Source organism: Typopeltis vanoorti, chromosome 10 (assembly GCF_054136105.1).
Source record: "Typopeltis vanoorti isolate ZY-2024b chromosome 10, IOZ_Tvanoo_1.0, whole genome shotgun sequence".
NCBI classification, from domain to species: domain Eukaryota; kingdom Metazoa; phylum Arthropoda; class Arachnida; order Uropygi; family Thelyphonidae; genus Typopeltis; species Typopeltis vanoorti.
The window spans coordinates 136,545,861-136,558,573 of record NC_143558.1 but is presented as its reverse complement, the minus strand read 5'-3'; the positions used below and the strand labels follow the sequence as shown (position 1 = coordinate 136,558,573).

Genomic DNA, 12,713 nt, shown 5'->3' with positions numbered 1-12,713 from the left:
TAGTTCTAAGCCACTTTTCCATTATTAAAAAATGTTTCCGAAAAATATATAAATACTGGATTTATAAATATATAAATTTATAAATAAATTTATATTTATAAATTTATATAAATATAAATTTATATTTATATTCATAAATAAATATAAATATAAATTTATATTTATTTAAATTTATATAAATTTATATAAATATAAATTTATATAAATTTATATAAATATAAATTTATATTTATATAAATATATAAATACGACAGTATTTATATATTTATATAAATATATAAATACGACACACTTTGTCTAAATATCACTTAGCACTTCTGAAGATATACTGAGCCTTGATTGAAGGAGGAAAACCTTCAATAATAAAAATCAATAAACAACAAGCAATTGGTTGAAATGTGGATAACACATGCTTACTTCAAAATCTGACAAAACAGCAAGGGAAGGCAGAAACAATAAAACCATATTGTTGTTCACTTCATCCCTCTTTTATTACTCATCATTCTGATGCTATATTTTGTTTGTTTTTTTAAGTATCTATTTTATTTCAATAACTTTTACTTACTTATTCAATTTTAATTTGTTTTCTTTAGATAATTAAAATATATCTATTTATTTATTTAAGTCTGCCTGTGGACAGGTAGAGAAACACTGCAGTATCCCATTTCCATCTATCTATTCCTGTATTTTGCTCTTGTCCAACTTCTCCAATACTTTGACGACGCCTCCTATATGCTGATCGGTCGGAAATTTGCAACAGCAGTCGTGGAGCATCATTTATGCAATGGAACTATTTTTCCCTCTATCCATCCCCTTGGGACTAACCCAGAGCTGAGACTTAGATTAAGCAATGATCGAGGGCACTGACAATTCCTTTGCCGCTTTACGTAAGACTCGCGCTGGTATACCATCCAATTCCACAGATGTAATCACATTAAGGTTCTGTAATATGCTATTCACTTCCATTTCATTCACTTCAGTTCCTGTATAAGCCATCGGTTCAGTTACATTCAGCATTCCTTAAAATCATTCTGCCATATACATTTTTTCTTTTACTTTCAAGCATATTGAAAGAAGTGTTTGGGATTCTCTTCAGCCTGCATTGCTAACTTCCTTTCATAATCTGTTTTTGCTTTTCTTATCACACTAGTTACCCTTCTACCCTGTGACTTGTACTATTCATGTGCCTGCAGGTCACCTTTCTCCTTAAATTCTCTCCACAGTTGTTGTTGTTTTTTTTTGCAGCTCCAGCTTACTAGTGTTATTCATCCACTTAACTGCTACTTGATTTACTCTCCTGACTAGGTATGCAGTCAGCCATTACCTCCCTCAAACACTCCTTTACTTCATGATCAAGGGCACTGACAATTCCTTTGCCGCTTCACGTAAGACTCAAGCTAGTATACCATCCAATTCCACAGATGTAATCACATTAAGGTTCTGTAATATGCTATTCACTTCCATTTTATTCACTTCAGTTCCTGTATAAGCCATCAGTTCAGTTACATTCAGCATTCCTTAAAATCATTCTGCCATATACATTTTTTCTTTTACTTTCAAGCATATTGAAAGAACTGTTTGGGATTCTCTTCAGCCTGCATTAGTTAACTGGGAAGTGCATGATTAACATCCAGCCCTTGCCATTTTACATGCCATGGCACTGATCCAAGCAATTTTCTAAGCTTGTCATACTTACTAGCACAGTAATTCCACATTTACCCTGTCTTAACTGAAAATTCCACACATTCAGCCACCTCCCAGGTCAAGCCCATATGATCATTCTCATTAATTGGTGGCAACGTGGTCATATTTGAATAGACAAACTCTCAGATCCAATTACTAGATCGAGCACTCTCGAACCCCTAGTATATTCGATTAAATGCTGTCTCAGGTAATTATCCCTTAGTAACTGCATAAAATCCATCTCCTTCTTCCCATGTATCCTCTCCTCCTTCCAAATCAATGTTACCATAGTTGAAATCCCCCATAACAATTACCTGTCCTCCACTCATTGAGTCTATTTGCTGATGCATACTATCTCCATCAACTATTCCATCCCCTCTATAGCAGCGCCAAACTGTATATTTTGTTTCGCTGGCCTAAATCTCATACTAGATAGCCTCAAATGTGCTATTTTCACTGTTCTACAGTCGATCTTCTATTCTCTTTGGCTCCTTTCCCCCATTCTTTTCTCTCTATCCTTCCTGAACACATTATACCCTTCACATTCTATTGCAGTCACTATAGCATCTTCTGTTAGCCATGTCTCACTAATGCCAATAACCTTTGGCCGGAATGAACCAACCAAGGCCAAAAATTCCTCCTGCTTGTTCCTAATGGCATTAGTGATAGATACTTAAGTTGTCTTTGGTATTAGACTATTTGAAAGATATTAGTACTGTCTGATGAGAACTTTGCCTCCCATCAGTTATTCTAATGCATTAGTAGTTTATGTTTGTAATTTTCAAATATAAGCTACCATGGCACCTGGTTTCTGCCTGGTCACTCACAAGCCTCAACAATTCAAAATAGCTGTGACAGAGAATCAAAAGCAATAAATTATGGCTATACAGATTCTTGGACAATGGTCATGTCTTTATGCAATGAAGGTGGCTCATTCTCCAAGTTTGAACTTCATAAACTCTTTATCTCTTTCAAAATTTTACTTGATATAAGATAGTGATGGATATTTTTATTGTAATCTAATAATTTTCAGAGAAACCTTTTAGGCTCTTTTCTTCAATATTAATGGCTTGGATTAGTAATTTAACAGATATGGCAGTAATAGGGCAACAAAAATTTATATTTATTTATTGGTGTGTGTGTGTGCAATTGTCTGGACAGGGAAATTGATCATATTAATCCTTGATCAGCATTCAAATATACAGTAAATAAAAAAGTCACTTTAATGTAAATGTTAATAATAACTCGGACTCTGTCACATTATCATTAGCTTTATTGTAAAGTATGAAGTCCTTTAATATTCAAATTGTATTTTTAAAAAAAAAGAATATTAAATACAGAAGATTTATTTAATGGACCATTAACAAAATTTCATATTACCTAAATTCAGGGAGATCTGAATCAAAATGCACAGATGCTTCATATATAACTTCCAAGTTTTCATTGAGTGCTATCGCTTTCAACTGGAAGAATAACACATTACTGTTAATCATGTAAATGTTTTCATAGTAAAGATTAATTTAAGTATATGATATGGGGAAAAAATGCAACCTCAATAAATAATGTGAACTATAAACATGATTATTTCATATTCAATACAAATTTATGCCTTTTTGTTTTCTAAATCTTTTTCTCAGTCTGAGTTCAATATCTTTCATAATTATTAAAATTACCTAGATTCCATATATTTCTCATTTATGAGATTCAACCTCTTTTCCTCTAAAGGCTGTAAGTAATTTTTTGTTTTCTCCTGTGAAATTTTCATATTGCTTTAGTGTGCTATTAAGAACATACACATTTCTTTATAGCTCTTCAACAATCCAGTGCAGGTGACAATCAATTACGCATTTTTTTTTTTTTTTCCCTGTCTATATTTATTCATCTTACACATAATTAGTCAAGACTCCCACTCTATATTACATTTATTAATTTTTATTATTATTATTATTATTATTAAACAAGACCTCATGGAGTCAAAGACTCATCTGGGAGGTCCTTTTATTACACGCACATCTCATCATACCGTGTCTTAAACACACTCAAACTCCTTGCAGACAACACACTCTCAGGCAAGGCATTCCAATCATTCACAACTCTGCACGGAAAAAACACCTGCCTCTCACTCCCCTACTCACACCCTCTTTATACAGTTTCCAGGGATGACCTCTGGTTCTCCCCTGATCTCCCACTATTCTCTGTAGAACTTCTCCACCATTGATCTTATAACAACTCTTTACCAACTTGTAGGTCTCTATCATATCTCCCCTCTTCCTTCTCTCCACCAGACTCTGCAAATTACATCTTCTCAATCTTTCCTCATACTCAAAATTCCAGAGGTCAGAAACTACCTTTGTCAGTCACTTTTGGACCCTTTCCAACATCTCTTCATCCTTCTGAAAACCAGGTGACCAAATCTGGGCACAATAGTCCATGTGTGACCTAATCAATGTCTTATACAATGGAACAAGAATATCCCTACTTCTACAAGTCAGTGTCCTCCGCATCATTCCCAGAAGTCTTTGTGTTGTCTTCACAATTTTGGCGATGTGTCCCCTAAATTTTAGATCCTTATTCACTATCACCCCCAGATCTCTTATTTCCTCTACCTTCAACAATATATTCTCACCAAGCATAAATTCTGCATCCCATCTTTGTTTTCCAAATTTTAAAACCTTACATTTTGCAACATTGAACTCACATCCCCATTTGCTTGCCCGATCACTCAATTTATTCAAGTCTTCTTGCAAGGCCACAACATCTTCACTACTCTTTAGGGTTCGTCCCAACTTTGCATCATCTGCAAACAACTGAATATCTCCATCCAAATCTTCGCCAATATCATTAATATACAAGTTAAATAGTAATGGCCCTAAAACAGATCCCTGAGGCACTCCACTAGTGACTTCCCTTTTCCTGGATATCGCACCTCCATACACAACTTGTTGATACCTATCAAATAGCCAGTCTCCAATCCAATGCACTAATCTAATATCCAACCCCATCTGCTCTAGTTTGACTGTCAACTTATCATGAGGTACTCTATCAAAAGCTTTTGCGAAATCCAAGTATATTATTGTGTATCCTTCTCCTCTGTCCAAGGAAGCAGTCACTTTATTGTAATAAGTAAGTAGATTACTAAAACATGACCTCCCTTTAGCAAATCCATGCTGTCCATCAAAGATAATACCATTGTTGTCAACCCAACTCTGGATCCTTGTTCTCACAAGCTTCTCCAACAACTTAACCACAACACCTGACACACAGATAGGCCTATAGTTTGATGCTTGAGTTCGATCACCTCCTTTATGAAGTGGCACAAACTTGCCCTCCTTCCACTCCTTAGGAACTTGACCAAGTGCAACACTCGTATTAAAAAAATATGTCAAGGCAGGTGTCAACTCTCTGGCACATTCCTTTAGAATACACGGTGATATATTATCAAGTCCCACAGCCTTATTTATATCTAGTTTACTCAACTCTCCAAACACCTCTTGCTCACTTACAGTCAGTCTCTCTTCCCCATCATCAACTGCTCTCAATCTCTCCATGAAGTCACATTCACAAGATTGAAAGATCTTTATGAGCTGCTCATTAAGTATCTCCACCACACATTCTGCAATAGCTGTCTTTATACCATTTCCTCCAATCAATGTCATCCTTCCATAATCATTCTTTCTTTTGCTGGCTACATATCGAAAGAACTCGCTAGGATTCTTTTTGGCTTCATTAGCTAACTGCTGTTCATACCTCTCTTTAGATATTCTCACCAACCAAGTCACCCTCCTTGCCTGGTCTTCGTAGATCTCATGAAATTGGTTACTTCCACTTCTCTTATGCTGCCTCCACAATGCCCTTTTTTTCTGTATCGCATGCTTAATCTCTTTATTCATCCATCTCACACCTACCTTATTTAACCTTCTCACCCGTGGAATACATTTAGACATTGCATCTACTAAATAGTTTTTGAAAATCCTCCAAGCTGCATTGATCTCTTTTCCAGCTAACTCCTCATTTCATGCTACACCTGCAAGCTGTTTCATGAGCTCTTCATAATCACCCCCCTTTTAGTTCCACATATACCCTTTTTTCACAGGGGTCCTTGCACAGCTGGCAACCACCCAGGTAATCACCTCATGGTCACTTTCACCAATTGGTGGATGATTTGACACCTCATTTATAATTACATCCTCTGATGAGATGACCAAATCCAAGACCCTTAATCCTCGTGTGCCCTCTGTTACACACTATCTGAGGTAGTTATCCCTCAAAAACTCAAGAAACTCATTTTCTTTACTTCCAGTTGCTATCTCTTCATTTCAGTCTCTATTGCCATAATTAAAATCACCCATAATGATCACCCTTTTCTTATTTGACTATACATTTCACTATCACCACCATCCACATTACCAGGTCTATAACAACATCGCACCAAGTATTTGATTCTATTCACCTCTATCTCACACCATACTGCCTCAAAACCACTTGCCCTATTTACCTCTTGCATCTCTACCTTGTATGGACATAACTCTTTCTCTATCATCAATAGCACTCCCCCTTCCTTTTTACCCCTTCTATCCTCACGAAACACATCATACCTTTCCATCTCTATTCCTGTCAGGATGTCGTCCTCATCTAACCATGTCTCACTTATTCCGACAATCTTTGGGTAAACAGACGCAATTAGTGCAACCATTTCATCCGCCTTGTTTCTTATACTTCTAGCATTGGTATTCGAACACAACAGCTCATTTCTGGATCTACAGCTAATTCCACTGATACCACTCACTCGATGTGATCTCTCCATGCTGGACTGGGACCATTTCCCTTTCTGCTTCTTCATTTTAGAACCCTTTGCAATTCCATCTGTTTCCTCTTGATCCCTGGTCATCCCATTTCTTTCCTGCCTACACATGCTCTCACCGCCTCTTGGAGCATCCACCTTTCTCACGCTGTGTACCCATGTCCACCCTGAGCCTCCCCGTTTCCCTGCTCCTCTCACACACCCATTCTCTCATTTTCTATACTCATACCACTCACTTCCCCATTCATATGCACTTCTTCAATCTCTCCTGTCTTACTCTCCTGCTCTTCCACATCACTCCCCCTCTCGATCTGATTCATTCTCTCTATTCACTTCTCTACCTTCCAGCAGCAGTCTCTCCAAGTGACTCACACCATAACCACTCAAATGCAGTCCATCGCTCCCATACAGCTCCCTTCGTCCCTCAAACTCATTCCACACATTAACAAACTGTACTCCCATCTCCTCACACATTTCAGCCAGAATATCATTCATAATCCTTGCTTATTCAGATATCTTTTTTTTTTTTAGTTGCTACAGATTTATCTTTTCCTTTATTATCTAATGAAAGCTGGATCTGTACATGATGCATTCTGAAGTCATTCCATTTGTTGATTGCATTTTCTGTGATAAGTGCTCATCTTGTATGCTGGAAATCTTATTCTCTTTTGGGTGTTTCTTGTGTGTGCGATTTTTTCATTTTACAGATACTCCACCGTTATCAATGGTCTGTATCTTTCAGGAAAAGAGGTTGAAAAGAACAGGAATAAGACTGCAGTAGCACTTATTTCTGTTCTTATTTTGATGTCCATGTTCCATTCATATGGGATTTTACTTTAGTATATCAAAATAAGAAAATGAAGCAGTTTCCTGTAACTTCTCCTGAAATGTAAATTAAAGTTCTTAATTCCAAACCCAAAAACATATGTGAGTAAAATAAAAATAAAAAAATAGTCCTCTTTCTACAAGTAGTAGTGAACTGCCATCATGGATAATGACTTAAGTTTCTAGAAAAGAGTGATTGTCACTCACCACAACCAAGAGAAAAAAGTTTACACTCAGTCAAGAAGTCCATTAACCTGACCTTGTATCTTTTACTGGTGTCCTTTGGATCTTTCTATAGCTGATAGCATATAATAAACTGTCAGACAATATGGTGAAAAACTCACATACTCTACTTCATTTATGTTAAATGAAATTATTCAAATCCAGTCAGGCTATTAACTTCAAAGCTTAGCTGATTAATTACAAAATCAAAAGATGGACAACCTGGTTGGCTGAGTGGTTAATGTACCTGTGGTGAAAGTATAAGACACTAGCCAGCTTCCAGACTGACACTTCTAATAGGTTTGTTGTAATTATTTTGATTGTGTCCTTGTTTGTAATGTTAACACTCTGAGGGTTGTCAGCCCTTCGAGGGCTAACTTAATGTATACCCACCTTCCAGTGTGTAGCTAGAGCTTTTGTCGCCCCTCTCAACATACACCAAAAATACTACAAAAAGTCAAACGATGTATAGGGAAATCAATTAAAGCACCATGCTTATTTTTGAAGTAAAACTTTAAGTTCAACATTCTAAAATGTTATATTTCTTGCTTTTCTGTTAGCAAAATCAATGACATTGGCAAAGTCTATTTCATAATAATATAGGTAATTCTTAACCTCTTTTATTTAGAAAAAATCCTCTCACAACTAGCAACACTTACAGCAATTGTGAGGAAAATTCACAGTAGTATTACAATATTTGGAAATGAGTTCGAGACTGTATTTTAGAATTAACTGCAAAAGGTCCAAACAGGTTCAAAGTGCCACCCAGAATGGACCGCCTCCATCTGCTCCTCCCTAGCTACACCTTCCCTACCTGCTGTCCACTCAAAACCACCCACCTTTGCCTTCTTCCTAAAAAATACACCCACCAACCCTGTCCACCAGCTGAGACACACGCACACACTCTTCCCCCATCTCAAAAAAACACTACCATACAAACTTGACCCACAAAATATCCTTGACCTGTTATTACTAAGCATAGGAAACTCATGACATGTTGCTTGTTGTCTGCTTGCTTTTAAGAGTGAACGTGGCATTTTTTCTATTTTATCAGGTTTATTTTTGTTGTATACATTTTTTAATGATGTCAGGTTATTTTTATTATTGATTGGTTTAAACATGATGTGGCACTTTTTTTTGTTAATTTTTACTTGGTTTGTTTCTGTTGTTGAAATTTGCTGCACAGTGGCTACTAATCTTCCACATGGTAACACACTGCTTTCTAATCTTCTGTGTGACAGTGCATTGATCACTATAGTGACTCCCACTTAGTCATATGGTTTTGCTTATGTCTCCACTACCAGGAAGCAGACAGGTATCTAATGTTTTTCCATACCTGCTCTCCATCAACAGACTATGGGCTTGAATCTGACCATGGGTTTGGTAAGATTTCAAGTTCTATGTTTGGTCTTTAGAGCAGTTTCCAGACTATGTAAAAAATAAATTTAAAAAATTCTAAAAATTCCTGGCCTATCTGCGGTACTATAGGATTTACAGCTTTTCATGGATGAGGCACAAAAAAGAGTGAATTTGTTTTAACTTTTTGGGGGGGGGGTGATAAGATTACAAGTTTACTTAAAGAACTAAACTTCATTTTTCTTTTTTTAAATTGCACATTTCCAATAGCACTTCATAAATGAATGTCATATCCTTGTGATCATCTGCAACACTTTTAAGAAATTTGTTCAACAGAAATAATTAAGCCACTGCCATTATTTAAATAAAATTAACTACCAAACTCCTGATGTACTACCATTTGGAAGTATTTTTATCAGATTGTCAAAAACAATTATAAGAAATAAAGCTTCAAGTCTGATATACTAATGAATTTATAAAAATAATAAAAATTCACCCTATTATTTGACAATTATTCTTAGTTTAACTTAGAAAAGTAAGCCAGAAAAAAATTAATTCCAGAGTATCACATACTATATCTCTGCTTTCTACCAGAAAGTACATTTACTTTCTGCTAAACATTTAGGGGAAAAGGTTTTCTGAAATGTGTTTTTTATAAATCACTTATTAGTTAGTTTAATGTAATCTGCACATGGCTTGAAAGAATAGATAAAATAGCAGTACATTCTGATTGGATGGAGTTAAAATAAGGTGCTTAAATCAGTTGAATAGGAACATCGTGGAACTGAATTACTGCTACCCTACAACATTACTTCAATGGGTTTATCTTTGCTTCCACATGACATCACCAAGCTTGTAAGGAAATGCCTCCAGTGAATTGAAAATGCTGAATTTGCATAAATAAGTTGAAAGAACGTTACACGCGTCCAATATTCTTTTCAAAAGGCATCTTTCATCAGAAAAAAAAAAGACACTGAGCCAACAATAATGTTAATAAAATAAAAACAAACTTTTCAACTAGTGCTTAAGTCACTTTAATTGGACTAGTTGATATTCAGTTGTGGTTTGGGATTACGCGATGAGTGCATTTTGTCTGTGAATTGTGTGTTTTTCTAGGACCGCTTGTGTTTTAAAAACCGCTTGTGCTGTATGAAAAACTAGTTGTTTCAGAAGAAAAATCTTGCAACTCGTATTCAGTTATCAGCATTATTATTCTTGTACAGCACTTCAATAGTCCATAACATGTCTCTTGAAAGTGGAATAATAAACAGAAAGATTATACAAAATCAAAAACATCCTGTGAGAAACAAGCTATCGGAAATTAGGTAATATCAATTCTATAATAATAATAATTAAGTTTACCTGCTGAGTACTGAAATCAAACCCAAGATACATGGAATCACCTTCGTTAGGTGCCATATTTTGATCTTCAAACAACTATCCACGGCTCATAGTGTTCAGCTAAAAACAATTACGCTGAGTGGCACTTAGTCGGGCGTATTAACTTAGTCACTGCTGATTCAAGTTCAGATCATTGAACTGTATACATCACTAACCTTGCTACTCCGTGAATAACATGCTTTTACGGTGAAACAAGATCTAAGCAGAAACGTTTCCATAAAATCCGCAATACCACTTTTTCGAATAAATGAATTAAACATCAGACTAGTATCTTGAGAACATTAAGCAAAACACAACGCACGTTTTCATTAATTCATAAACTAATGTTGCAATTCACCGCCACTACACGAAACCAGACATAAACAACGTCTTCCCCTGGCGGCATATGCACGAAAATTGGAAGACAAACAAGAACTTGATAGCCACAGCTAAAATTTAATTTTGACGACAGATTAACGAATCATTTTATCATTAATTAAAAAAATAATTTGTTTATTATGTGGTTGTTGTGTAATGATTTTAATTTAACACGTCTGAGAAAAGACGTTTCACTGCGAATGTGAAGAGAGACCACACCCCAGGGTTTTAAAAAAAAGGAAAAAAATAAGAGCTCTGTGCACAGAAACTGAAGATGTTTTACTAAATAAGCTAGGCATCAGTTAAAATGAATGTAAGTAGGGAGGGAATTACCTCCCCTTCTGTTGCATTATCCTGATCTATTGAATAAATTGACACCGATAAACAACTTATATGCAAAGATGAATTTTCGGCCTGGTGTCAAGTCTATTTTTTATGCTAGGTTACATAAAGTCAAACAATGTTTTAATTTAAATATAAAAATACGACATAAAATACGATTTATGCTTCACTTCAGGTCTAAATTGCTATTAGAATTTAAATGGTTTTAGTAAATAAATAAAATACCACTGATGGGTATTTAACAGAATCGTTTCGCTTCGAAAAATTAGTAGGCGTTATACAATAAATAACAATGGACATTAGTGGTGATTTCATTGAATTATGTGGCGGCAAGACCTGAATGGTTCAACTCTAATTATCAAATGTAATCTGCGTGTTGCTCCATGAAAAGGGTCGCCAAACTTTCTGTTTCTCATATTCAAATAAGGATATCGACTTAAGAATTCTAAGCAAAGCAATATTACAAATGAATTTGAACGTCATTTAATCCGCATTCTATTATAATATGTATTTCACAAACGAGAAATATTCTTTACTTCCTCAAGATGTGATGTCCATAGAGTGTCTGTTTTCCTTTGGCGGCTAAACCAGTTTAGGGTAGAATAGGGGAGTTTCTAGGATTCGATGCAGAGTTTAAGGTGTTTTGCTTTTCTGTCGTCTGCCATGCAGAGCAGCCAAGTAAATATAACAATCAGATATTGAAATAAGTGTTTGCACGTGGACTCACGTAAACATTTTCTCAAAACTGAGTCTCTCATGGCGAGGTAAGTGCAATATACATCTTCCACCAGCGAAACGTCAACAGTTCTGCTGCAAAGGGATAGGTTCATTGCCTGATGTTATGCTTTGAAATAAAACTTCATGCTCCACTCATTTGAAGATCCAAAATATGGTCAATAGGCACGTCAGGCCTCTGTATGCAAAGTGGTGGTGGTGTTTTGACCTGGCTGATACTATGTTTTGTCTTCAAAGCAGTGATTCTGGCTTCTTCCTCATTTTCTGTTCTTTTAAGCAGTGTTACTGTTAGCCAAACTGCTGATATGATCTCTCTGATTTCTACTATTTCCTATGGTCAGACTACACAATTATTCTTGCTAGAAAGAAGGCATACTTTCCATTTTTTCACATCCACAGGGTATGAATCTTCGAGCCCAGGTATTTCTATCCTTAAAGTATCGGGTTACCAGCTGAGCTATGTAAGTTCTCTGCAGAGGCCAATAGTCAACAAATCTCAAAGAAGAGAGAGGAAATCTTAATGTGGAAACTATCGTTCCATGAATATCACTTTAATTATCTTCAAAATTAACACTTCACTTCAGGACGTCCACTCTGCCTACATAAAAGTTTCCACTTTAGAAAGTTGGCAGCCAGTTTTCTCTCCAGTGGAGCATTCAAGATTTAATCTTGGAGGGGGCCCGAGCACTCAAGATTTGATCTTGGGGGGGGGGGGTTGAGTAGACGATTTACGAATACACACTACGCATTGCATACGACCTATGACTGAGCATCTGCAGTGATCGCCAATACATGACAAGTAGTATAGAAAGAGAAGACACAACATAAATAAAAAATAAAAATTTCATTAGGAAAAGATTTTGGGAAAATTTTCTAGCGTTTATTTCCTTTTTCTTATTTAGATAGAGAGAACTGTTTCTCTCTATCCATATATATTGCGCTTTAGATTTTATAGCTTCCTCTCTTCATTTACAGTAAGGCGGGAAAAAAA

General features: G+C 35.8%; 1 protein-coding gene across 2 annotated transcripts in view; it reads right to left on the bottom strand.

Moving 5' to 3' along the window:
* LOC150102826 (xylulose kinase) overlaps nt 1-10,619 on the bottom strand; it is a 268,998-nt gene extending 258,379 nt beyond the window's left edge. For both annotated transcript variants that reach the window (XM_090398826.1, XM_090398827.1), the window contains exons 1-2: nt 10,250-10,619; nt 3,064-3,146 (exon numbers count right to left, since the gene is read on the bottom strand). In XM_090398826.1, coding sequence (XP_090254952.1) covers nt 3,064-3,146; nt 10,250-10,306 — 140 coding nt within the window. In that variant the 5' untranslated portion in view covers nt 10,307-10,619. The remainder of the gene's footprint in view (nt 1-3,063; nt 3,147-10,249) is intronic.
* Nucleotides 10,620-12,713: the final 2,094 nt, after the last annotated feature.